This window comes from Delphinus delphis, chromosome 16, assembly GCF_949987515.2.
Source record: "Delphinus delphis chromosome 16, mDelDel1.2, whole genome shotgun sequence".
In the NCBI taxonomy this organism is placed as follows: Eukaryota; Metazoa; Chordata; class Mammalia; order Artiodactyla; family Delphinidae; genus Delphinus; species Delphinus delphis.
The window spans coordinates 27,672,408-27,699,926 of NC_082698.1; the positions used below are offsets into that span (position 1 = coordinate 27,672,408).

The 27,519-nt window shown below is 45.9% G+C and overlaps 2 protein-coding genes across 4 annotated transcripts in view; one reads left to right on the plus strand and one right to left on the minus strand.

Moving 5' to 3' along the window:
* HIF1AN (hypoxia inducible factor 1 subunit alpha inhibitor) overlaps positions 1-21,694 on the minus strand; it is an 85,780-nt gene extending 64,086 nt beyond the window's left edge. The window contains exons 1-9 of one of the 2 annotated variants that reach the window (XM_060034244.1): positions 21,617-21,694; positions 20,037-20,255; positions 19,500-19,750; positions 16,741-16,889; positions 14,237-14,382; positions 13,337-13,443; positions 12,850-12,913; positions 12,512-12,622; positions 11,587-11,659 (exon numbers count right to left, since the gene is read on the minus strand). In XM_060034244.1, coding sequence (XP_059890227.1) covers positions 11,615-11,659; positions 12,512-12,622; positions 12,850-12,913; positions 13,337-13,443; positions 14,237-14,382; positions 16,741-16,889; positions 19,500-19,750; positions 20,037-20,213 — 1,050 coding nt within the window. In that variant the 5' untranslated portion in view covers positions 20,214-20,255; positions 21,617-21,694 and the 3' untranslated portion in view covers positions 11,587-11,614. Of the gene's footprint in view, positions 1-1,201; positions 11,660-12,511; positions 12,623-12,849; positions 12,914-13,336; positions 13,444-14,236; positions 14,383-16,740; positions 16,890-19,499; positions 19,751-20,036; positions 20,256-21,616 lie in introns of those variants that run through there. The other variant, XM_060034243.2, reaches the window with a different exon arrangement.
* Positions 20,382-27,067, plus strand: NDUFB8 (NADH:ubiquinone oxidoreductase subunit B8). 2 transcript variants are annotated; one of them, XM_060034246.1, is made up of 5 exons: positions 20,382-20,510; positions 22,294-22,420; positions 23,906-24,005; positions 24,458-24,613; positions 26,884-27,067. In XM_060034246.1, the coding sequence occupies exons 2-5, from the start codon at positions 22,314-22,316 to the stop codon at positions 26,974-26,976; spliced, it is 456 nt and encodes a 151-aa protein (XP_059890229.1). In that variant the 5' UTR covers positions 20,382-20,510; positions 22,294-22,313; the 3' UTR covers positions 26,977-27,067. The 2 variants fall into 2 exon arrangements, with proteins under 2 accessions (XP_059890229.1, XP_059890228.1); XM_060034245.1 differs by lacking the exon at positions 20,382-20,510 and adding an exon at positions 21,874-22,029.
* The last annotated feature ends 452 nt before the right edge of the window (positions 27,068-27,519 follow it).

Sequence of the window (27,519 nt, forward strand, 5' to 3'; positions counted from 1 at the left end):
ATGAGGTCAGAGCCCAGGCAAACTGTCTGGGCAAGAGAATCTCTGGAACCAGTGTGGTTATAGACAAGAGCAGCAAACACAGAAGTCTGAGCCTGGGAATGTCTTGCATATTTCCTCTAGTGACTGAAACCAGCCCTGGGGCCAGGTGGCTGGGAAAAGACAGCCTGGACAGAGGGGATGATGAGAATAGAGAGGAGGGCAGGGACTGCACTTTTCCTGAGCTCTTCCCCCAGCTATCAATCTGCTGTTAGGAACCTCAGAAAACCTCTAGTTCAGGGGTCACGTGCAAAAATGTGGGCCAGACAGGTCACAGAGGTGAGATAAACCAGGTATTAGGTACCAAAATGAAGAGTGGTGACTGCGGCAAATGGGAAGGACATGCCCAAAGGGGTGGCAGCTACTCAGCTCTGGCCAACTGCTGTCCTATGGGAAATGGGATCTTACTGTTACCAGATCTTCTAATTTTCCAGAGAAGCCAAAAGCTTTTGTTTTTATTTAGTTTTTATTTTTTTGGCTGCGTTGGGTCTTCGTTGCTGCATGCAGGCTTTCTCTAGTTGCGGCGAGCAGGGGCTACTCTTCGTTTCAGTGTGCAGGCTTCTCATTGCGGTGACTTCTCGTTACGGAGCACGGGCTCTAGGCACGCGGGCTCAGGAGCTGTGGCACGCGGGCTCAGGAGTTGTGGCTCGCGGGCTCTAGAGCACAGGCTCAGTAGTTGTGGCGCATGGGCTTAGTTGCTCTGCAACATGTGGGATCTTCCCGGGCCAGGGCTTGAACCTGTGTCCCCTGCACTGGCAGGCCGATTCTTAACCACTGCACCGCCAGGGAAGCCCCAAGCTTTTGTTTTTAAAGTTTATCATATATGTTGCCAACCAATTTTAAAAAGTTTCAAAATCCACGCTTGCACCTATGATTTGACCCATGGTGGCCATCTTTTTTTTTTTTTTTTTTTTTTTTGGCGGTACGCGGGCCTCTCACTGTTGTGGCCTCTCCCGTTGCGGAGCACAGGCTCTGGACGCGCAGGCTCAGCGGCCATGGCTCACGGGCCCAGCCGCTCCGCAGCATGTGGGATCATCCCGGACTGGGGCACGAACCCATGTCCCCTGCATCGGCAGGCGGACTCTCAACCACTGTGCCACCAGGGAAGCCCCATGGTGGCCATCTTAACTGCTGCCAGTGCCTGGAGAGCGACTGCTACCTAGAGAGGATGAGTGACTGGGTCTGTGGTAATACTATATGCAGAGTTTCCCCGGGAGGTGTTTGATATCCATGAGGGATACTTTTGTGTGTAGAAATAACTATCCAGAAATTACTTTGGCTTTAAGAATTATATTCAGTTTTTGAAGTTACATATTCAAAATCCTAGTTCTTGTCTAAGCTGTTAAGTTCAGCTTACAAACCTTATTATTTTGTTTATAAAACAAAGGAGTAATGTGAGGTTAATATATTTTATTTCTTAAGTACTTCATTTACCTGACTAAAACAAACTTTCCCAAGTACTTAATTATCATATCGCCAATAGATTATGTTCATAAATACAGCAAATCTCAAATCATTTTAAATGTTCCAAAACAATATAGAGACTTGGCGAGATTTTGACTTAAAATTCAAGTCTAAATAAATTATTCAACACTCTTTACTTGGTATTACAAGGTAAACCTATCAAACTAAAAGGCAAATTCTCCTCCGTATGTTAAGGATTTAAAAACAAACTGCATAGATTCCTTATAGCAAATATAGTAGTGCTGCAGGTTCCATGTTCTTAAACATGCCTATCCTTCATTCTAAGTTCTCCAGAGTTAAAAGATGCTTACCTATCAAGGAAACAATTGATGCTGCACATATATTTTGGAGGTTGCCTTCTCAGATGGTTGAGATGGTAAAACAACCAGAAACATTGATTGGGCTACTGACTGGATTCTATAAGGGACCCATAAATTCCTATTTGTTGTCTCTGAAAGCCCTATCATAGGGCCTCCATTACCTAAGACCTAAGAAGGTGGTCACCCAGCTCATATCCCTGAGTTTGATGCGCTTCAATACCCAACTGCATTTTCTCAGACACCTTGAATCCCACCTAGGCTGTCAGATACCTTGGTTAGGTTGTGCATTTCCTTGGCTCTGAAAACACTTAAAAAGTCTTTCCATCTTGAAGATTTCTGCTTTCTTTTTATATTCTTCCTTTCTGGGAGGACCACAACTCTCAGAGGTGTTAAGATGACAGCTGGCTGAATGCAGGACTTCTCTCACAACTTTGATTTGTAGTCACAATTCCTAAGGTTCCCCTGGCGGGACTCTGATCTCATCCATAGCTCACTGTCCTGTCCTCCACTCCACACAACCCCTAGACTGGCTTTTCCCTCTAGCACTCGGCACCCACCTTCTTTCTTCAAATTCACCTCTCAACATCACGTGTTCTTCACTCACCCCCACACCAACTAGATGACCAAAGGACCCCTACTCCAGCTCCAACATAGTAGAGTCCTGCCGCCTTCTCCCATGATTCTTCCTCACTCACATTCACACTCCTTAGGACAACCAATCTCACCCTAGACAAGAAGGGAATTCTGATATTACTTGTTCACACTAAGGCGTGGACAACTGAGTCCCTTTTAAACTGAGTAAACTAGCTGCTTCCTAAAGGGAAAAGAAATGAAAGAAAGGGGACTAATATTTATTGGGCACTTACTAGGGAGGCACTAGGCACTGAGATGTTTCACTTGAGCTGTCTCATTCATTCCCAATAGCCACTCGAAGGGGCCTGTTAAGAAAGCAAAGTTCAGAGACGATAAGTAATCTGACCATCTCAACGTTGGCAATGGTGAAAACAAGATTCAAACCTAATCCATGGGACTCCAAAACTTATGCCCTTTCTCAGCACACTGCTTTTCCTTCTTAAACCAAAACAAAAACCTGACCAAATATTGGCACAGTGAAAGACAGCGTTTGGTGAGAAATGCTGCTTTACTGTTTCCTGCTGGAAATGTGGGAGGCTCTTATCTGTGAACTCCTGCAATTCTATGACCCACCCACTCCAGGAAAGCTCTCCTAAACCACCACCCAACAAGTATTATATAGCGCTCAATTTAGACAGCATTTTCACGTATGTTGTCCCTTCAGCCCTGTAAGGGAGGTGGTGATAGTACTGACCACTTTTAAAGATGAGGGGACTGAAGCATGGAGACAAATGTGCCCAAAGTCACCCAGCCTGAAAAAAGGACATCTAAGATTCACATAGGGGTTCATGGCCCCTGAACCTTGTGTCCTTTCCACTTAGACACATCATGTCCCCCACAGACACCCTCCTGCCCTATTTCCTTCATTCTGGGGATCTGATGGTAAACCAGAGCCTATGTCTCTGCTTCTGCTCCTTAAGACACCATCCTAGCAAGACCACCTTTGTCCCCATATCTGCCTTTCACAGACTTTCAGTCTCTTCCACAACCTGGTGATCTCTTCCATTTTGCTTCCCCACCCCAAGTCATCTCTTCTGTGATTCCACTTCAAGTGTCATTATCTTGAGTCAGAGTAGGATCAAAAAAGCCCAGCTCTTCAAGCACTAACTAGACCCTGGGTCTTCATAATAAACCGTTTCCTGAGTGCCCATACTGAATTGAGCGTTTTTAAAACATCATCACAAACGCTCATAACAATATTGCAAGCCATGCGCTATTTTCCACCCCTCACAGCTGAAGTGGCGGAGGCACAGACTTAGCTTAAGAGGTTATAGTTAGGAAGTGGCCAACAGGGATTCAAACCCAGGAGTCACATCCGATGTCTCCATTCTTGTCAAAACATCACATAAACCCTTGTAAGAACAATGACTATACTGACTGTAAAATGGGTGGGGCTTTGTTCACAGTCAAAAGCTCACTATTCAAAAACTTGGAGGGAAACTTCACAAGCCTGGGGCCCTGCTGCCTCTAGACTATTGTGTGGCCTCTGTGCCCATCTCCTTGTCTCCTGTGTCCCTGCCTGCTGTGCCTCCTTCACACCTGTTGTGCCACCAGCTCACATACACTTCCAGTGCTTCTTATTCCTGTGGCGACAGCAGGTCTGATGTCTTCTATTTTCACTAACAGTGTTTCAGGTATTTTTAATATTATAAAAAAGAAATTTTAGATCATTCCTCAGCGATGGCAGCATAGTAGATTAGAGTCCTTGTGAGCTGGAGGTCACCGAGAAGGGGTAGGGGTAGGGAATGGTAACATGAGCAAGAAATTTATGCTCGTATCTCTGCTCATGACCTGACAACTAGACTTGCTCTGGGAGCAGACACAGGACCTTTGTCAGAAAGCTACATGGACGAGAAGTAAAGGCTTTAAAAGAGACAAGGCTGGGGCCATTAGAAGCCAATGACAATCAAGCTTCTGCTATGGAACAGTCACCCTGCTGTGCCTTTCTTTACATACCTTATTCCACATAACCCTGACAAGGCAGATGATGTTATCCTCATACATATGAAGTTGAATTTCAGGTAGTTTGTCATTTGCCCAAGGTCACACAGGATGACAGATCTAGGATTCAAAGCCAAATATGCGAAGTCCTCATTTTCAACCACTACCCTATATTGCACCATACACTATACATTCAAGAGCTTGGATATGGAGATAAGAAGCAGAGCTTCCCTGAAGGGCAGGATTGACCTCAATGACCAAGTAAGTCTTAAGCAAACTGAATAAAACACAGCAACATTTTCTGGGGCCAGAGGGAAGGCTTCCAAGGCCCAGAGCAAAAGAAACCTAGAAGTGGAGAGGTGACTGTAAAGTGACTACAGAATGGCCTGAAGCCCAGAGACGGCTTGGCACCAGCTAGAGATCTTCTACATCCATGGGGCTGGAGACCAGGGTCAGACCCAAGAGGATATGAGTGGCTAGAGGGGCACTGCAGAGAGGCGTGGCTCATAGTGGGGAGGAGGGGAGTGGCTGAGAGTGGGGGAAGAATCTAAGAGATCAGCCGGATATCAGTGTGGAAGAGGCTGAGAATTCCAGGCAGCCAGAGTACATCTTGGGCTGATGTCTAAGTAACTGGATCCAGCGTCGCTTCCAAGTAGGGCGGCAGGGTGAAACTCCAGAGGCCAGAATGAAGTCTTTTGCAAAGCAGTCAGGGAAAGGGTTACAACTGAGCAAGTCCAATCCATCTGCACTCCAGGACAAACCTGGGCTGACAATCAAAATGATTTTCAAATGTTTCTGTAGCTAACCAAAGGGTTTTCTTCTTTTGGGGGTCCACTGTCTGGCTCATTCCTACAAGTGATTCTTAAAACCCTTAAACATGGAGGAACAGAGTGTTTGCTTTGGGACTGGGAGAAGCCAGAGAAGAAACATGCCTTTTACTCCTCCCCAATCCCTGGTTATCTTCCAGGTATCACCTTAGACTATGTGACTTCTTGCAAGAAGCCTACTGTGAACAAAGGAGCTTGTCAGGTGCTTCTCCTCTGCAGACCTGTAACTGCCTGCTTGACGCCCCCCGATGAACTGAGAGCACATGGGTAGAGACTAGAACTGGGCCTGAAACAAATGCTCCAGGGGCTCCACAGATGGTAGCTATTAAGACTCCAGTCTTATATTTTTCTGAATTCTCTTCGGAATGCCCCTCTGTGCTAAAATAACCTTAACACATATGTAACTTAAATACATGGAAGAGCATGCAATAAAATTGAAACAAGCGGGCCTGATCTGACTGCTGTGGTGTTTCATGGTATGAGGTTGGCAACAGCTTCTCCAGGTGTAATGGGAACTCACCCAGCTGCCCTCACCCCTCACACAGCGTAAGGAGACCGCACACCTGACAGCTTCTCATGCCGGCCCTGGGCCGATGAGAGCGGTAAAGTCTGGCTGACCAAGTAGAAGGCATCAGGCTCTTCCCTGTTTCGCTCCCTCTAGGGTGGATTTAGATACCAAGGCTCTTCTGTCTGTCCCTATCTCAATATGAGTTTCTCCAGCATAATTTCCTTATTCTTCCTTATGCTCTTCTTGAGAGGGAAGGAATCACTGAAATCAAGTTTCTGAATAAGTCACAAAATAAATGTAACAACCACTACCACAGCCATTTATTAAGTGCTTGCCAGGCACTGTGGTAAAGCTTTACAAACATTGTTTCGATCAGTCCATCAGCCCTGAGGTAGATATTTTCAACACCCACCTTCCCCTACACACATACCATTATAGTTGAGGAAACTTGAGGCTCAGAGAGGTCAAGTCAATCAACAAGGTCAAGCCCAGCTGATTTAAGTAGCAAAGCTAGAAATCTGAACAAAATACATCTAACTCCCAAACCCATGTTTTTATACACTATACTAGATTGTTAGGTTGTTTCTCATTGGAAGTTAAAGGACACATGCTCCTTCCCAAAATATCACCTAAAGACTAGATTTCAGGTGGGGAAGAAGGCAAGGCCCAGTTGTTTTTAAACTTCTTTAATCAGCTATTGTACTAAACACCTGGAGAAGTGAAGTGACAGTCTGGGTATATAAGCTGACCACTGGGTCCCCGTCTCCTGCTACCCCAGCTTCCAGGGCGTTTCTCATCGAAGACCTCCACTCCTGACACGTGACTACTCAATATGCTGTTTCCCTTCCAGCAAACACTGAAACTAAGAAGTCAGCCAAATTTGGTGACTAAGAGCATCACCAAAGACACCTGAGAGAAATTAGCAGACATTCCCAAAACACCCACTATCCCTGAACTGCTGGACCCTAAGGCACAGAGATGCATGTATGTGGAAACACAAACTTCAGTTCTTCCCTCCAGGCTTGCCAGGCCTGGCTCCACTCCTGGGGAGTCTCCTGCTCAATCTCCCCTCACTGGTTCTCCACTGTCCATGATTCTCTAGGTTCCCTCCTCTCACCCATCTCCGGAGGCCTCACTAACCACAGACCCCTGGTCCTAAAGGTTGCCAGTGTCCGAGGCTTTGTCCCCCAGAAATGCACCAAAAGTGCTCAGCAGGGCTCCGCTGAAGATTCTAAGTTCTATGAAGATTAAACAGAACTGGCTGAAGACTAGCAGAAAGGGCTCCCAGAGTGAGAAAAGCTAAACCAGGACGTACAGAAGTGACAAGGGAATGGCAAGAGAACAGAGCAGACACAGAACAAATGGACTAACCGTGTGTGAACAGAATTATTGCAGATCAGAAATGGAAGATCCTAGAGAAAGTCAATCCAAACACCTGCAGCCAGGGAGCTTCTGAGAAAGCAACTGTTTAGGAAAAAGGACCTTGGTGAGGGGCTGCTGAAGAGCCTAGGCAGGGAGAGTATAAGTAGGAGAAACTGGGGGGACAATGGAAAAGGAAGCTGGAACAGCTCTTTAGAGCAGGCAATTTGAGAGGATACCAGAGAAGTAGGCAGGGACTGGGGGGGGGGGGGGCAAGAACTGGAGGTTCCGGAAAAAGGGAAGATGACATGGGCAGAAAGGCCAGGGCCTCTGGAAGCCCATGAGTTCTTAGGAGCATCCCAGTATCCACCCTGTTTGGGTAAAACTGGTCCCTGAGGGCCACTCTCTGCAGCCCTACTAAACCCTGCATTGGAGTTTGAAGGGTAGACAAACCAGAGGTAGGAAAGTTACCAAGGAGAGAGACACAGCCCTACCCATGGGAAGTTCACATTCTGACAAGACAACCAACCACCACCATCACCCCTGCCTCCAATCCTTGATGAAGCCACTGATCTAAGGAACCCACCAACACATAAGCCACAAAACTGAGAAACAAATAACTGGTGCAAATCCTGTCCGTGGTGTTTAAAGAGACGAGAGAGATGAGGTGACACAGAGACCTGAGAAGATCCAAGTTGGGACTCTCCACACCTTAACACTCAGCCTGTTAGTTCATCTCATCACCTGCTCACACATCTGGGCAGGGATCTCAGTGCCTTCCACATAACTACAGCTGCAATGACGTGCGAGGGGGGAGGGACAGAATCAACCTTGCTGGGAGCCTAGGATGAAGAGTCTTCCCTGGGGAGCCCAGGGGCTGGGAGGAGCCTGGAGGTTGAGGTTTGCTCTCTACTGATCTTCCTCCTCTCTCAACAGTCTCTAACCTTGTCCTCACAGGGTGTACCACACATGGCTTCATAACCTCTGGGTGTTTCATGCAGTTTCCTCTCCAACTAAGCAGAGGCTCCTGGAGGATAAAAGAGCAGGTTTTCTCCACACCCTGCAGTGCCGTAATGTAACAAATGCATGTCACAGGTGGGGTATCTAGAGTGTCGATTACAAAAACATTTTCCACAAACAGCATACACATGTCAAAACCATTCTATTTGCTATTCTTTGCCCTATCACTTGCATTTGACACCCTTTGTTGGCTCATGCCTCTAGATGTCTGTTCCTGTATCCACCTCAGCCTGGGGACTGGGCCCACCTAGACTTTGCTAAGAAAATAACAGCTCAGCTTATGGTGGGAACAATGAAAGGGTATGTGGCCCAAGAGTCTCTGGGGGGGCAGAGGGAGGGTCTCCTCATTTTGGGTTGGCCCACTAAGGATCCTTCCCGTCTCCTAACAGATTCAGATTAATGATCGCTCATTCCTAATTGTCAAATTTCTTTTCCTTCATCCTGTGTCTAATCACCAGTGACAGAAACCATTACGCAAATGAGAGCAGACGACTTCCCCCAACTGTTCGCATTGGTAAAAACCTTGTAATTTAGAGCTCTGATTTGTAGGGGAAGCTGGTCTCCCCCAGGCATCCTGGGCATCTGCTCAACTGATGCCCAGAACAGCCCCTCCTCCACCCCCCAAACTTCAACCCCCCAACAAATATTTGACTTTACAAAAGAGTAGTTTCCTCTGTACCTGCTGGTGTAAAAATAGGATCTTGCAACATGGCTGACCCTCATACAGGCCCAAACCCCCATCTTCCCCTCATGTATCTGCCTTCACACTGCCAGCCAGGATAGGAGTAAGCAACAGAGCAGAAACGTTCTACTCTGCTACGAGTAGAATTTGAGCCTGAACAGCCCTAACCTAGGTATGTGAAGGGAAGAGCCTCAATCTCTTCACTGGGGCAAACGGAGGCAGCAGAACATGAATCAAAGTCCTTAGTGAATATCTAGATCTTCAATTCTACAGATGCAGAAGCATGCTGGGAAAAGTTATGGGACCTATTCAAGGACACACAAGTAACCAAGGGGATCTAGAACTCAGTTTCCCTGTAACTTCTTCCAGAACTCTTAACTCATAATATGGCTTCCTGGCAGTTTTCCCAAGAAGTCTTTAGCTGGAGCCCAGAAGAGCTTTCACCCTGAGCTGTATCTTCCGTATCCTTTTGGGCTAAGCCTGTCTGTACCAGACACTGCCTGCTGCCTGTAGTCCAAAGGAGGTACAGTAGGAGAATCAATGTAGTTTGGTGGAAAAGAACAGCAGGGGGTTTGCAGCCAAACAGTACTAGGTTTGAATCCTGACTGCCACTAACTGCTTACTCTTGAACTGTAAAATGAGAATACCTACCTTGCACTAAAAGCACCAGGCACACATTAGGTGTCTAATAATCAGGGATCACTATTGGACATGAACCCAGAGACATTACCCAAGGATCAGGACCCAACCTGTGAAGGTCCCTCCCCCTCGTGCAGACCTGGGTCGGCACAGCACCCAGAGAGGAGCAGCTGAGAGACCACGCCTCCCTGCTGCACATCACCCACACCTTTAAGGAATGAGCCAGGGATGCAGCAGAGCTGCTGAGAAGGAAAATAATGTGCTATATTTCAAAGTGTCTTTGTGGTCAATTTATCTTCTGTCTGCCTTGTTTTCTTTGCTGCGTTCCTCTTTCCCAAAAGAGATGGAGGGATGGAGATCACTGCAATCACATTTTCCAGCACTGGCTATATTTGAAAGAACTACACTTGAGAAGGTACCATGTTTGAACACCCACACTGCATCAGAGAACCCCAGAATGGGGTACTAAAAATAAACACCCCTCCCCAAAATACACACAAGTGCGCTCATGCACACACACACATATGCATCCTCTCAGTCCATCAGTGCACTGTAACTGTAAACTGAGCTCTGGGGGTGAGAGCCATAGCTCGGACACTGGAAGTAAACCTTTGGCAAAAAAAAAAAAAAAAAAAAAGGAAAAAATGAACCCAGAGACTTCCAACTCCTTTTTCCTTCCAGAGAGAAGGGGCATGGAGATGGGAGTGGAGGTGAGCAGACGCAGGGCCATCACACTGCCCAATCCCAGGGGCCCCACTTCCATTATACAGGTGTGAATGATGGCCCTTCGAGTTGTGCAGTGCACAGCTGCCCAGCTGTAAGCTGCAGCCCTGAGAGGGGTTCCCATGAAAAGCTATGAACAGAAAAGGAAATTCCTCTCCATGCTCCACCAGTTGCCCTGACTTCTGAGGGTGTTTGTGGAACATTACAGTGGGGGTCTGGCAGAGGCGCTGGCTTTAAGAGGCAAGGCTACGTTTTTGCCCTTGCCATGAGGTGGATGACATGTGGTGAGTTAGCTGCCTAGGCTTGACCCCATTTTGTCTCCTGAGCCAAGAAGCTCTGCAGACACAGAGGACGGGGCCTGGGCAGGGAGGGTCGGTCATAGGACCTGGAGGCTCTAGCCAGTCGGCCTCAGGCAGGTTGCAGCGAGGCCTGACCAACATCCAATGGCTAAAAATGAGTTTAAAAGCTTTAGACCAGGTCAGGCAGCACTGCCTTGGGGCTCCCGCTGTATGTCCCACTGGACAAGGTTAAGCGGTAGAAACTTGGTAAGCAGAGAGGCAGGCCAGTGTGGACACACATGCACGCACACAGGCACAAACATCCACACACACATCCACACAGAGGCTTGCATCCCTAGAACCTAGAGAAGCCATTGCTAGGATGACTCCTCTGGCACCCAGGACAGAGAACAAGAGCTGGTGCTGAAAGAAAGAAGCTGTATGTGTCTGTAATTTGTAAGTTATGCACAATCCTTGGTTCCTGTGTCCCAAGGCTCTTTTCTGTGTATGGCTTGAGCTTGAAGGTTCAAGTTGGAACCCTGTCTAATTTACTCTCCTAGGAAGCTATTTAGGCTCTCAAAGGCAACCCTCCCCACTCTCCCTCTCCCCATTAGAGTCTCAGTAGCCATTCCCAACAGCCTAGAGCCTCTCTGTGAAAACTGGGAGGGGGCAGACTGACCTCACAGTTAGGATAGCTGTGGCCCTGTTGCCCAGATGCAATGGGCGTCCAAGAACATCTCCTCTCTCTCAGGCTGAGGCACTGAGATTGCAGGAGACAGAGCGGAGAGCCAGAGGTGGCATCCTGACCCAGAAGGAGGGAGCAAGGAACAAGTACATACACGCGTGTGCAGGCATACACACGCACACACATCCCAAGGTTGACAGACTAACACACGACATGATGACAACCAGAAGCTGGGGACTCCACACACTGAATGCAGGACTTTAGGGGGCAGAGAGGGAAGGTGCTGGGGCACAGAGGCAAGGGTAAGAAGTCCCTCCGAATGGGAGTGGAGCGCCAACCACCCTGCCTTGCCCCAAACACCTGCCTCCAGGGCCATGGCAAGAGTCCAGTCCATTAAGTGCAGCGTGCAATACTAGCGTTTGGAGTCTCCTGTCCTCATCAATGAAGCGGTGTGGACGGGCTAGCAGTCACCTGGCAGGAGGCCTCGACTCCTGGCAGGCTAGTTGTATCGGCCCTTGATCATTGTGTTCAACAAGGGCCCCACCTGTGAAAAGACATGAGGAGCCAGTCAGAACTGCCTGTCCCCTAGCCCCGGAGCCAGATGAGGTGTGTCTGGAGACATCGATGTCCAGCCAAGGGCAAGGACAAGGCTTCCATTCAATCTTGTAAACCCTCTAACCAACTCTCTTCCTAGCGGTCAACCCAGTATCCTGGAGCATGGCCCTCTCCTCTGGGTCCATCTTGTATTACCTTCCCTCTCACAATACCCTACATTTGTAAGCAGAACCAAACTGACAGACAGAAGGTCAGAGGAGCTAATAATCCCAGACACCCCGAGTGTTTACGTGCATGTTTTGTAAATGTGACTTAAGAATCTTAAGTGATTCTATATCCTGAAAAGATCATTTGTAATTGGGGCTGGTGCGATCTCCCAAGCCCACAGGTGCTCTGAATGCTGAGGCTATCCACAGGACAGAGGTAAGAACATTGCAAATACAAACCTCCCCCATTTACCCAACGGGCCACTGGCACACCTGCATGGGAAGCAGGTCTCAACATTACCTAGAGCAGTCTTGGCACGGCTGGGAGCGTGTGAGTAGATGCTTTACCGCTCGCTTCCCATTCCAAAAGAATCCCCTCGGGGGTCCCCAGCTGGCACACAAGCCCCATGCGGAACATTACTACTAGCATGGAACAGATTATAATTGATCCGCCAGTCAAGCCCAGCTCTCATCAGAAAACAAGGATTTTCTGAACATACCCATAACCTCTATGAAGAAACAGGACAACAGATACTGAAACAGAAGAGCTACAGAGACTGTGACACCAATCCTGACTTTCCCTGGTCACTCTGCCCACTGAGTCACAGGAGTGCCACCTTGGGGCAGCCACATACCTCTTGTGGGTTCCCCAAGGCCTCTCCAAGCATCTTCTCAATGTTTCTCATTATGGCCACTTTCTGATGGGCTTTGAGAGGATATTCAATTCTCTTAGGGGTGGGGGCCCCCTGCAAAGGAAGCAGCAGCTCAGGAAATGTCTTTAGCAGGCTTCAGTGTCACCCACTGTTCTTCGCACCATCCTCCCTTAAGAAACCCAGTTCAACCCCACCCTCTCCAGCTCCCCCAAAGATCTAGGAATCACTTCCAGAGATAGCCAACCTCCCCACCCTGCCCCTAAATAGTTTATTACACCTACCTCACCCCACTCCCATCTAGGAAAAAAAACCATATTCACCTTATACCAGAAGTTCACAGTGATGGTAATCCCCCCATTTAGTAATGACTCTATGTGATGCCACCTGCAAGAAAATAAACAGGCTCCTGTTTGCCACCAATACTTCTCAGAAGGAGGGATCCTCTGAAACTACGTAGAGTCCTGCTAAGGGATATAATGAAGACAGTATCTTCACACTCATCCTATCAAACACACCCTGAGGCTAGAGGCAGTGGTGTTCACCCTTCAAATACCCAAGAGTCAAGAACAGTTTCTCTAGCCTCAAGCCTCTGGGATCTCTTTGGACTTGAGGAACTGTCATCTTGTCTAGAAACAGTATTGCCATTTCCCCCATGTTCAGTATGCTCATCATCTGGATATGCCAACCTTCCTGTATATCACGTAAGTCCAATCCTGCCACAACTCAAAAGAAGAGACATGGATAAGGCTTTCCAGGGAATGGCAAAGAACGCTCCCTAAAAGCCCCCAGTCCTAGCCCCATCCTCACCAGTACATTGGGATGTAAAGAACATCACCAGGGCCAACCACTGTTTCGTAACCAACCACGTTCTGGAAATTGGGGAACCTCTCGTAGTCAGGATTGTCAAAGTCCACCTGAGAGGTTCAAGAGAAAAAAAAAAAATCAGTCAATCACCAAATTTTTATCAGTAACTTTGGTAGTCAAGAAAGATGCCTTAAAAAAGTCTTTAGAATTTATATCCAGCAGAAGACACAACACACATTAAACATACACAAACTCTCTCAGAGAATGACCTAAGAAGATGGGCATTGTTGAATGTTAAATGATAAAGAATACTAGGCCTCAGTGCTCCTGAGGTCAGAAGCCAATCATCACAGTTTAAAGGTCAGAAAACCTACTCATGGCCTGCAGATCTGAGGAATTAGGACTCATCCTTCACCCAAACCTTCAGAAATTTTTCCCCAAATACATATTCTAACCAACAAAGATTTCTACACGAGGTAGCTAAGCGGTTTTCTCAAGAAAGGAGAGGCGCTCTCTGGTTGGCCACAAAGTCAACCACACACCTCACTGAGATCCAGAAGAGACATTAAGTGACATATCTCAATTCTATTCACCCTTTTTTTTTATCAAAAAGAAGTAGCATCCGTGACAAAAGTAAACAATTATTAAATCCAATGGAGACATATACATTTTGTTCCATGAACTTATAATTCAAACAGAATAACCAGAGTCCACCAGCATCAGTGATGGGGTCTGCCCTAAGTATCTGGGGACCACCACAGGGACCTGGAATATATAAACTACATTGTGAAATTGTCCTCTGAGTTTGTCCAAACCTGGCATACCTCCACAGAGAAGGGGAAAGACATGGCAGCCTTGGATCTCAAAGGAGTTCTACACCCTCCTCAGACCACACGAGCTCACCTGGCTCTGTCTGTCACATGGATGATGAACAGGATATGGGTAGAGGCACTCAAACTGATCCGGAGGGAACAAAATGCATCGCTTGTAGCCTTTTATCTGAGCAAAGAAGTTCTGTTGCTCATCATAGTGAGCAGGTGTCACATTTCCTGTAGGAAGACAGACATTTTCTTATTCAGAGGAGTAACTCTACTGCACAGGATGGAACATAGGCCCCAGTGCTGGAGAGAAACCCAGCCTGCCCTCTCAGCAAAGGGTTCCAAATCAAAATTTCAGGCAAGATCAGGGAGACTGTAATTACAACTCTCAGCCAATTAGGTGCTACACTTTTAATGGGTGATAAGTCTAGTAGCAAACATCACTGGCTAAGAGTTCACCATCAATTAACAAAGTAGACTTTCTTAAATGATGACTGCTGCCCTTACTGGAAGCAACTGCACATCAAAGTGATACAAGTACGGCAAAATATACTCTGCACAGGTACACCCCACTTTTCAAAAGTTAGCTTTACATCATTTTGCTTTTACAAAAGACCTACATTTGTACCTGTTTTTGCTAACCGAAAGAAATCCAAAGAGGATTTTCATTTTTATGAAAAAAAAAAAAGCAAAAATATCATTCAGTGTTTGTTTTGCAGCGAGTTATCACAGAGGCAGCAAGCACAAGCAGTGAGAGTGGCACTGCCAATCTCCTCCCCTGGAAACTACACTCAGAATCTCAGCATCAAGCCAGCATCTCAGTATCAAGCCACCATAGCTCTGAACTGTGTCTGTGAGCATCTGTGCTTTATCTCGATTTACTTTGTGCATCCATTAGCAAGATGTGTCCTAAAGTAATTGCTTCTTTGTTTTACATCATCTCGGCTTATACAAGGTTTCACAGGAATGCTCTGCTTTTAGACAGCTGAGGGGAACCTGTACTTGTACTCTTCTTGACTATGGCACGAATTCGAGGGCAGCAAAAAAACGAGAGTTAGAACAACTGAACTGACTGGTATCAGCAATGCATGCATGATCTTCTTTGATGGAGTTAATCAGTCATTTTAAGTTGTACGAATATGTACTTGCTTTGGGTAGCTCTTTTGGAGCTCAAAGATTCTCAACCTCTGCTCCCACTTCATCACACCTGTGGGATTGCAAAACTTCTTTAGATCAACACTGGAGCTGCTGATTCTCATTGAGGGAAGCATATCAGATTCCTGAAGAGAGTTGTATACTTTGAATAAGGCAAATTATTTAAAATGCCATCCTGAATTAGTTCTGCCCTAGCGTATGTATGCTCCATCTACTCTTTGTAAGTGGGGCTGCATCTGATGTTTATCCTTTGCACAATCCTTGAGAGATCAAGGGACCTCTGTAGGGAATGGAGTTTAGAAAACATTCCCCAGGTCTGCCTGGGTGAGCCAAGACAGCTGCTTTCCTAAGTGCAGAGATCCATATGCACCCTCAGAGGAGACTTGCTCTTTCATCTCTACCTGAGGGATCTGTTTCCCTGCTCTCTACACCACAGGATAGGAAGGCAACATAAAAATTCAGTCAAGTAAACAAGAACTTGCTCCTGGCAGGTCAACCAAGAGTTGGTTTCAAAAGGTCAGGTTAAGGGTCAATTCATAAGTTGCACTGCTGGAAACTTTTATTAACACTGGCAGCAAAGGACCCAAATCTGAAGAAAGGACAATCAAAGGGGAAGAAGAGACTTCAGAGCCTAGTGGTGAATGACAATGAGTAATTACTCTCCTTCCTTGTTCAACCCAATTTATTCATCATTTACTAAGTACCTACTATGGGCCTGGCACTGAGCAAGTGACAGAAATAAAAATAAGAATAAAAAAGAAAAAAAATTAAAAAAAAAAAAACGAATAAGACAATGACCCTGGCTGGTAAGTAGCTCTCTTTCTCCTGATTGGAGTTTAAAGGTTCCTCTTTTTATTTAAAAAAAAAAAAGTATTAATGTATTTGCTTATGTACATGTAAAATCCACTAGCAGGATACACAAGCAACTAATAACATATGGTGCCTCCAGGGAGGGAAGGATACTGAGAGGCTGAGAAATAGAAATGGAAGAGAGATTTATCACTACATACCTATTTACACCTTTTGAATTTAACCCCATTAATGTATTATCTGTTCAAAAGATAAGGTTCAATTTACATTGGAAAAACGTTTCCCTCTTCTACTGGGATAAAAGTCTTCTGAATATAGACAGATCCAATAGAAAACAGCAGAATTTTAGAGATCCCTAATATCTAAATATATATACTCACACAGCAACTGAGGAAGGGAATAGGGAACTTTCTTTTTAGAGTACCTGACATAACGTACGTTATCTCATTTAATCTTCATAGTTAATTATAAGATATTACTGTGTTCATTTTACAAATGAGGAGACTGAGACTTAAGAAAGTTACGTGACTTGTTGAAAGTCATGGAGCGAACAAGTGGTGGGGAAAGGTTTAGAAATCACTTCATAAGACCCCAAGCCATGCTGCTTTCTGAAAGATTTCTTACCTTCCATGCCAATAAGCAGCAGGTTAGAGGTCAGCTGCCCCCAGCCACGCTTTCCCTGTTGCTTATTAATCCAGTTCCAGTTAAAACCCAAGAAGTCCATGACAATCTTCCTGCCCACAGTGTCATTGAGTGTTTGCTGCAGATACAACCTATGTTCCCCAAGAAGAAAATCCCATTAGTGCATGTACACACTGTCCCTGGCATGGCCTCTCATACCTGGAAATCCAAACCCAAGCCCATACCAACATCTCCCACAAAGAACAGCTGCAGTCATGGGACTCTCACAGAACTGAATCCTTACCTATCCTTCTCTGAGCTCTGTTCAACACCAAATTTTATATTTTAGAGAAGTGATTCTTAACTTTTTCTGGGTCACAGTATGACTCATTTAAGAATCCAAGAAAAAAAAAGAATCCAGGAAAGGATCCCCATAAAAATGCACACATTGAACTTTAATATAATTTCATAGATTTCCTCGAAGCCTACCCACAGACCCTAGAATGATGACTCAGCCTTGTTCCAGAAACTCTCGGGGCGCGAGACATCCCCTTTGGCCCTTGATGGCCATTTCGGCAGCTCGTATTATTGTTCACCAAGAACTAGTTCCCTCCCTGTGAGAGAGATTCTTCCTCACCTCCTTGAAGCAAGGCTTGCTTATATAACTTGCTTTGGCCAATGAGATGTCCACAGAAGTGACTGGTACTACTTCCAAACTGTAATTTTAAGAACCAGTACACACTACCACATCACTTTCCCTCTGCCACAGCAATTGCAAAGCTTCCAATGGCAACTGATGGAGCAATCTGTGTCCCAAAGTGCAAAAGATGATGTAGGTAGAGTATCCAGGTGACCTGAGATGGACATGTAGCATGAGTGAAAAATAAACCTTTGTTGCTTCAAGTCGCTGAGCCCTGGACTGAAGCCTAGTTTATTTTAACTGATTCAGACACCTATCTGTAGCAGCCATCTATAGCTGAAGAAAAATACCTCACTAAGCTTTCCACAGACCGAGGGCCCCTAACATGCCTGAGGAAGGTAAGAAGTTACTTAATAGATATGAAAAGCCAAACACACTCGATCAAGTCCCGAAAGAAACATTATTTAGGGGGCAAACGTGAAGAAAAAGAAGTAATGGTCCTGAGAGCATTACTTCAAAAGCTCAAAGGTATCCCAGTGCCTGGAATCACAATGTTTAAGGCAACATTAATTAAAAATCTTGATAAATTGGAAACAGCTACCTGTTTGGGGACATGGAAACCTCAAGACTCCAATGCAACCTTGGAATGTTCCCCAGAGATTATGATGTACACATGTTCATACAAATATTTCTCAAGTAACTCTGAAAGAGTCAGGAACACTCCCCGAACAGGAATCTAAGCAATTCCTGTGAAACCTTAACAGTAAATCCTCAAAAGAGCTCAAAGAGGATCCTAACACCCTTCACCCTAGAATCATAACAAGCTGTACAATTATACAATAGAGTTGGTTGGTGCTAAAGTCAGCTGATAGGGCAAATCTTGCAAATAGTAAAAAATTTTCCTTAAATCACCCATAAAGTACAGACTACACCCATAGTTCAGACTTAGGCAAAATGCTCTCACTATAGGAAGCAAGAAACTTAAAGTGACTGAGGAACCAGAGGACTCATGTGTCTTATCTCACGCTCGTTCCATACATATGTTCAATCAATAGCTTTACATTCCACAAGCATCATTTAAATCAATCTCTCTTCTCAACATTGGGTGTATGTGTGTGAGCACGCGCGCATGCACTGTGGTAAATCTGAGGACATCATGCATGAGATGATTCAACTGAACCAGTCTCTATAAGACATAAAGAACAAATCAACCATAGTTCAGATTCTGGAAACTCTTCCAGTCAAAGTTTCATCATTATGACAATAGCTAAGAGTCAAAAGCCAAAAAAAAAATTTAAAAGTATGTTTCAAATCCTTTCACTCTGCCACATACTACTAACAGAGTCAAGAAGAGAACTGAGGCTGGAGAGTGAAGAAAAGCCCAGGGTTGGGCACCAAATGTGAGACGGAGATAGTCATTCACCATCAAGTACTCAATGACAGCAATTCCCCAGAGGCAACGTTATTCTGTGGGACTGAATGTTGTCTGGAACCTACCTAAGAGGCTCTCTACCTAAGGTAGAGAGAAAGAGTCACTCCCATGTGTGTGTATATCTTGTGTTTGCTATCATCAATTCAATGCAACACATCAATATTCTCCCCCGCCTCACCTATACAACTTTTTAGCCTGCACTGCCCCCAGTGCAGTGCAGGCTGCACAGGACAAAGGCTGCAAACCCATAATCTTAGGAAATCTACTAACACATATTTTAAATTGGCCTCTTGCAGCATTTTAAAAAATATGAATTAGCTGCCCACATTTAAAAAGATTTTAAATAAAAATGCTGATTTCTGGTTTCTCTTGAAAAAAATCAGACTATCTGGCAACCCTGGGGCTGCACTTCAAAATGGAAACAAGAGTCAAGTAATGACTTCGCACTCTGAATAAGGCACATGCCTTCAGCTTCATCACAGCTTTCACCCAAACAACTTCACTCACTTCATTCACCTACCTGACTCTGCTAGGCAAGTGTGACTCTCACTTTATGAAGACAACAAACTTGAGAATCACAGTTCAAGTCTAGTCATTCCATCATCCCTCAAGCTAGAAAACTCATCCTCAGATAAGGAAAGGAAAATAGATGCCCTAGATCCAACGGAAAACCACGACCTGGGAATTTACCTCTCTTCACCTCCTCGCTCCTGTATATCCTGCAGTTTCTCAACAAACTCATGGAATTTCATTTCTTCCCTATTGGACCTCGGCTTAAAGTTCTGGAAATTAGCCATCTTCTTCTCATCATAGTACAAAAACTTGTGGGTGCTGGCACTATACACAGAGAAGTCTCCATTGCCAATATTTTCTTGCAGGTATTCAAGGTCCCATTTTAGGGCAGGATACACAAGATTTGTGTCGGTCAGCACCACAGGCTCCTAAGTGGAAAAAACAAATGAAGTCGTCCCAAGGAACTAATGGGTTCTTGTCCCAAGATTCCAATACTTCCCAACTTCAAAATTACTTCTGTTAACCAGCACGAACCTCGCAAGTCCCATTTTTCCTCGCTTCCCTCTCCATCTCCCCTTAGGCCCTAGTCCACACCACGGCCTAGTCCACAACCCCTCCCTTCCATCACCACTCGCCTTTGACCTCTCCTCCCAATCTGGTCCCTTCCCCCATCCCCCACCCCCACCCCCTCTTCGACGCGGCCCCGCCCCCTACCTCATTCTCGATGAGCTCCTCCGCCCGGGGGTCGCTCTGACTTAGACGCGGGATAGGCCGGGTCGGGAAGGTATAACTGCGCAGTTGGGACTCATCCCAGGCGGGGCCGGGGGCTTCAGCCTCTTCCCGGGGTTCTCCAGAGCCCGAGGCCGCAGCCTCAGCCGCAGTCGCCGCCATCTCCGCCGCTAGGGACGGCCCCACCGGAAGCGGAAGCTCTGCCTATTCCGGGGAAAACACAACGGAAACCATAGAGCTAGGCTGCGAGAGAGAGCGTTCCAGACACTAAGAACGCGGGACCGAGCCCTGGGCGAGCGCCTCCTAATGGTAACCTATAGCTCTACACCCTACGCTCCGCCCCCGAAGACCCGGGACTAGACTTTAGTCCCACTGAATAGGGGTGATCATCGGGTTAACCAATTCACAAATTATTGCTGCCTCAGTGTGCCCAGGCCTACACAACAGGCAAAGAAGGAGGTAAGTTTAGTGGGGCATTAAATTTTACACTGATGGATGGGGAGAGACGCAAACTTGACCCACCTAAGGAAGTCAGAAGGAAAAGCAACTGTCCGATAGATAGACGTTGGGTAAAGATTGCTCCGAAAGCCTCGGCAAAAGATATATGGCAACTTGAATTCTTTCGAAATCAAAGACGGTTTTCTTTTGCTTGGCACCATTTGATTTTTCTGCCTGTGTCACCATCTTACCTTCTTAAAGGCATTTTTGTCTATCTTGACCGAATTAGATCAGTGTTTGCTATTGATTGAATGCAGATGTCGTCCAACCATTCTGAACATCCATTCGATTTTCATTTACAAGAGGGCAAGTTGCTGTAAGGTAGTTCTCCCCAAATTCATATACTGAATAGTATATATCAGTTTTTATTGCTCTGATATATATTTGGTAATGTCTATAATAATGGATTCTACTCCAAAACAGTGATCACCCTAAAACTTCCTGGAAATATGTGTATATTTGTACTGTAAATTATTCAAATCATACTTGTGTAGATAAAATGAACACATATTCATATGCGAACAATAATGCCCCCCCCAATTCTTTTGTTAGGCTAGTGTTCGCTAATTGTGGTTCGGCTTGAAATGTATTTATCCAAGTCCTAGTAAATCTGAGCGAATTCTAGCAAATCTGAGGTGGGTTCAGATGATAGGATTGGTTTTACATTTGTTGGGTTGAGGTGACTGGGACGTTCGGATGTAAACACGAGACTGAAACTGAAGAACCAGTTTGGGGGAATTCCCTGGTGGTCCAGTGCTTGAGACTCAGCGCTTTCACCGCCAAGGGCGCGGATTCAATCCCTGGTCGAGGAACAGGGATCCCGCAAGCCGCGCAGCCAAAATAAAACAACAAAAAAAGAACCAGTTCGGGGCCAATTTGTGTGTTGCATCGTGCATCTAACTGAAGGAGATAACTAATTTGGAAAACAAAACAAGAACAAACAAGAAAGACCAAGGGCTGAATTTGAAGAATGATCACGTTTGGGGATGGAAGGAGGAACTGCCAGTGAAGGAGAGGAAAAAGGCAAGCAGTCAGAAAAGAGATTGACAGGCTCCTTTTACTTGTACCGGTCCTGGGGTAGGTGGGTCAGCTGTCCACCTGAGATGCTCAGGTTCTGAGTGCCCGTTATCCCTGGATGCGTCTAAGTCAGCTGAGGTAGAAAAGGGACATAACGATCTGAAATGTCAAAGCAGTGACCTGCTTGTTTTTCTCTCCTTTCCGCTTTCCCTCTCTGCCTCTATCCAACCGCTCATCTTCCCTCTGGCTTCCTAGCACCGTTTAAGCCCCGCCCTTATTGAACCTTTGAGACTTTTCTCCCTTGTCACGTTTGGCCCGGCTCGGCCGCCGTGACAAGGTCTTTGCGCATGTGCGGGGTGAAACGAGAAGAAGGTGAAGATGGCGGCAGCCAGGGCGGGGGTCCTGGGAGTCCGATGGCTGCAGAGGGCATCCCGAAACATGGTGCCGATGGGTGCACGGACAGGTCCGCGAGAACGGGCGAGGCCTCAGTGTGGGAGAGGGGTTCCTGAGGTTTGGTATGTCGGACGGAGGGTGGGTATTGTGGATACCGCGGCGGGCGAGTCCGGGCAAGGGCACGGGTGGAGTTGGTGTATTCAGAAAAACAGGTGGAGGGTCTGTTCGTCCCTCGAAGCCTCGGGCTCCGGTGTCTGCAGCCACCGCAGCTTGAAGCCTTCAGAGTGGAAGGAGGAATAGGGTCGCTTCTGACGTGCCCTCATCTGCTCTCCAGCCTCCCACATTACCAAGGACATGCTCCCGGGACCCTATCCCAGGACCCCAGAAGAACGGGCTGCCGCAGCCAAGAAGTATAATATGCGGGTGGAAGACTACGAGCCGTACCCAGATGATGGCATGGGGTGAGATAGGGTCTGCTCGCGCCTGGGTAGTGATGGGAGAAGTTCGGCTGGGTTGGGTAGCTCAACTCTGACTCTTTTCCCCGAACCTTTTCGTGATCCCCTCAGAGTCAACGGTGTGGGCGCTTTTCTCCGTGGAGGGAGGTGGGAGGGGATGGGTGAGCAGCTGCAGCCGAGAGGACTTCAATTTTTTCCTCGGCTCAGGCTGTTTCCTCAAATGAAGAAGCTGAGGTTTTAATAGCTCCCTTGAGGACCCCTGAATAGCAGAAACCTTCTTTGTCTCCATCCAGAGCGCAAGGTTTCATTTAGATTGAGCATCTGCTGGGCTCAGGTGCTGTCATCCAGGCACGTGACCAGGCTGGAGCTGGATTCCTGTCATGAGAACCGTATTTGTAGATGGAGTACTCTATATCATGTATATGTCTCTTTTAAGAAATATTTTGCTGTTAGCACTGTGGAAGTCGTAGTAACTTTAAAGCAGATTAAATAGCCAACTCCCTTAACTCCAGTTGATGGTTTTGCCCCCGCACCCCCGTAACATCCCTGTGGTTAATTGTCTGAGTTGATTACCATCACCCTCATTTTCTGTCCTAGCATCACTCTTTCAGCCGTGGTTTCAGCAGCTCCTATTCGTCTTGTTGTTTTCTAATCACTTTCTGTGACACATGTCTAGTTGTCATCATTTCCTATGTCTTTTATTGTGTTGTGGACAAGAGCAGCCTCGGTAGCAGTCTGTATAAGTTGAACCTGGTTTTGTTGGGGAAAAATCCAGCTTATCATGAAGACCCATGAGGTGTTTGAGACTTGGAGTTGTATGTCAACTCTGTGGTTGAGAAACACAGTTGCTATGAAAAGTGCTTTTCTAATCTGTACCCTTTTGTTTTCATTCCAATTAACTGGGCGATCTTAGGTTCAGACTCTAAACTTCAGTTTCTTTTTCTGTCTAATGGGGGAAACAGCGATTGATTGTTAAATTCCCTTCCAGCACTAACATTATAACATTGCATGACTTTTCTTCTTTCTGTTGAAAGAAGATAAGAAAAGCTTACATATGTTAAAATGTTTCAGAGTTTGACATAAATTTTTAATGAAAATTTGTGGACTTCCTCGGTTATTCTGTGCTTAGTGAGTAAAAATTGAGATTTTTTTTCACTTATCAAATAACATTTTATTTTATTAATGATAAATTTGGTATTGGAAGGCATTCAGGAAAATGGATCTCTTTTATACCATTTGTAGGAATGTAAACTGGCACAGTCTTTTGGGGGGGAAATTTGGGATATTTACCAGTGGCCCTTTAACTCAGCATTTCTCAATATGTACACCTCAGGGAAAAAAATTGAGATCTTGATTTGAAGGTCAGTTCCCCTGTCCTTAGGGGAGGCAGTATCTCTGTCACTTGGTTTTTCATCTCTGAGATGAGGAGACTGTGAATTGTCTGAGTGAGGCTGCTCAGAGCCCTGTCCAGAAGTTCTTGCTGTCTCTCAGGTATGGTGACTATCCAAAGCTCCCTGACCGCTCACAGCAGGAGAGGGATCCGTGGTATGACTGGGACCACCCAGAGCTGCGATTGAACTGGGGTGAACCGGTGAGAGAACCATATCCCATTTCACCTTCCTTCCTTTTCCCTATGTCTTCTGTAGCTCAAATGGCACTTTTCTGCCCAAGCAACACTAAAGTTTTTCTGCCCAAGGAAGCGAGGTCCAGCAATCTGAGATCTGATGTTCCCTGTGTGATGTGTGGAATGGGATGTCTGGGAGTAATCAAAGCTCCGTATTGTAAGAGTCAAAGCTCTGTATTGTAAGAGTTGTGAACTTCTATGATTGAGCTGTCTCTGGTCAGCAGAACCTAGACATAAGCCAGCATCCAGTCCTGTGGGCCACAGTATCTCAGATGTGGCTCTCAGAATATTGCCCAGGGCAGTAGAATGCCTTTGCAGTAGAATGCCTTTCAAGCCTTCTATGAGGCTCTAATCACTCTGGACTGCATGCCTTTTGCAGGAAGAGCAGTATGTGACAGTGATCTGCCTTTTTGTCTCAGATGCACTGGGACCTAGACATGTATATCAGGAACCGTGTGGACACGTCCCCCACTCCTGTTTCTTGGAATCTCATGTGTAAGCACCTCTTCGGCTTCGTGGCCTTCATGCTGTTCATGTTTTGGGTGGGGGAGACTTACCCCACCTACCAGCCTGTGGTGAGTATCTGAGAAGTGCTCCCTCAGCCATACTTACTTAGCCTTGTTTCCTGAGGGAATGAAGTCTCTGGAGTAGGGATCCAGCCAATACCAAGCTTGACTTCCTGGTAAGGCCTGTAGAGGGTCTTACCCACTGGCCTGGTACAAGTACCAGAGCATTGCTCCTGCCTGCATCTTGGATCAGTCTGAGTGAGAAGAAACTGTAGGACTAGGTGAGGAATGAGAATGGAGAAGCCAGCTAGTCTTTAGAGTTGCCATTTTGGGAACTGTACTTAACAATAATATTTCAGCAAGTGATCTTTTAAGGTAGAGTCAAGGAATCTCGAGTTGAAAGCTTATCCTTTGTCGGTGTGAAGGGCACTTCCTGTAGGGTACTGGAAGCAATTAAATGTTTACTGCAAGCATGGACAGTTAGATTTTAGAGAATGTAAAGGACATAGAAAATATACTGTCTGTAGAGAACAGACTTGTGGTTGCTAAGGGGGGTAGGGGAGGTATGGATTGGGAGTTTGGGATTAGCAGATGCAAACTAGTATAAATAGAATGGATAAACAACAAGGTCCTACTGTACAGCACAGGGAACTATATTCAGTATCCTGTGATAAACCATAATGGAAAAGAATATGAAAAAGAATATGTATATGTATAACTGAATCACTTTGCTGTACAGCAGAAATTAACAAACAATGTAAATCAACTCTACGTAAATAAATTTAAAAAAGAAAGAAAATATACTGTCTAGCTTTAAGGACATTTAATTTGGATAAGAAGAAAATTTAGATACATGACATGAGCAACATTGGAACATATATATAGGAATTTGGCACAGTTTTTGTGTATATATGTGTGTAGTGAATGTGTATGCTGGGGGTATCAGGTGCTGTTAAGGAGAAGGATTATGCTAGATGCTAAAATATGTATATTTTAGATGGTGGGGAGAAGTTGAAGAGAACATTTGGGGCAAGAGAAAATAGAATAAAGGAAGAGGACAGTGAGTTAGCTGGAGTGGAATAGGCTTATAAATAGTTCCTGGATAACCAGCTGCATTGGTTACCTGGAGAGCTACTAAAAATTCAGATTCCTGAGCTCTACTGCCTAGAGAGCCTAATTCAGTAATTCCAGAATGGGGTTCTAGAATCAATATTTAACAAGGTCCCAGGTAATCTTGATGTCCTGGGAAATCAGTTGTCGAAGCTGTGTTAAAAAATATGGTGAAGTGAGTTTGATCAGTTAGGTTGCATGGCTGAGGGATCTGGACTTGATGGTATAGTAATGCACTAATTCAGTAAATATTTATGAAGCCCCTATCATGCACCAGGTACAGAAGGTGCTAAGGGTTGGGGGTACAGGGATGACTTGGTCTGCCTCTAGGCAGCAGGGAGCCATGTTGGGTTTCTGAACAGAAGAATGCCATAAAGAAGCCTAGGTTTTTAGGAAGATTAATTTGGGAGTAGTCTACAGGATAGATTGTGAGGAAAGGAACTGAAAGCAGGAGGCTGCCGTGTTTGCAGTTGGCTGCACAGTGCTACCTGTGCTGAGATAATCAATGTCCTAACGGTAGCGTGTGTGTCTGTGTGCACTGACACAAGCCTTCCTACCAAGCCCCCAGGGGCCCCAGGCTGGAGAGTGCACATAGGGCTGGTGTGAGCGCTAACTTCACTTCAGGAGAGCAAGAAACACAGTGTGGCTCTTCCATTTTTCAGTTCTGTAAGCACATCACCCTTTTCTCCTCCCCGTGAGCTGTGTTCTCTGACAGCTGTTTGTTGGTAAAGCCAGCAGCCCCTAAAGCACGTCCGAGCCGTGTCTCCTCTGTGCTTTCCCCCACTGTTGCTCCTGCACGCCTCATTTGCTAGGCCACTTTAGTGGTGGAACCATTAGAGGCTGAGTGACTTAAAGGAGATTGAGTCTGTCTCGACCCCGAGAGAGAGTGGGATGGATGGATGCGTCGTCTCATTTAGAAAGCTCTCCCTCACACTCTCCCTTTCTCCCTCTCTTTCTCCTTTCTCCCTCTCCCTCCCTCTCTCTCTCACTCTCACTCACACACACACAAACAGTGTAGGCACCACTTCTCTTACAATCTAGGCCTTCTCTCTGCCTTGGGCTGAGTGGGGAAGAGGAGTGCTGTCCCTGCTGTTCTAGCCCAGCTGGGTCTGACCAAAGGCTACCGTGTACCCATTTACTGTGTGTGATTCTTCACTCAGAGTGGGGTGTAGCCAGGTATTGGATACATAGATATATGTTGTTCTTGCTGACCTGTGTTTTTTTCTTAGGGACCAAAGCAGTATCCTTACAATAATCTGTACCTGGAACGAGGTGGCGATCCCAACAAAGAACCTGAGCCGGTGGTTCACTATGAGATCTGAGGAGGCTTCGTGGGCTTTGTGCCCCCTAACTGACTCCCTCAATCCTAGAGATTTTACCTTAATGAAATCGCTAATAAAACTTAGTACTGTGGTATCTGTGCCTCATTTCCCCAGGAATAGCCATTGCTTAAGCACAAGAAAATGTTGATTTGCTAATTTCACTGGGAAAAGTAGTTGAGGGTTCCAGTTGTACAGCAGGTGGTAAGGGTAGCTCCTTTCCCCATCTACAGGGTTGTGGGAGAAGGAAGATATGTTCCTGACTTCACAAGTTGGAACAAGATTTATTTCCCATAAAAAACCTTTTTAATAATAAGTGGTTAGCTAAAAAACAATACTCTAACATGTTTCAAGTACATTATAGGATAAATAAGTGTTTTGGGACTGGCCTAGGGCTGTGATTGCCTCTAATCTTATATCTCTTATAAGAATATGTATTTGGGACTTCCTTGGTGGCGCAGTGGTTAAGAATCTGCCTGCCAATGCACGCACGGGACACGGGTTTGAGCCCTTGTCCGGGAAGATCCCACATACCACGGAGCAACT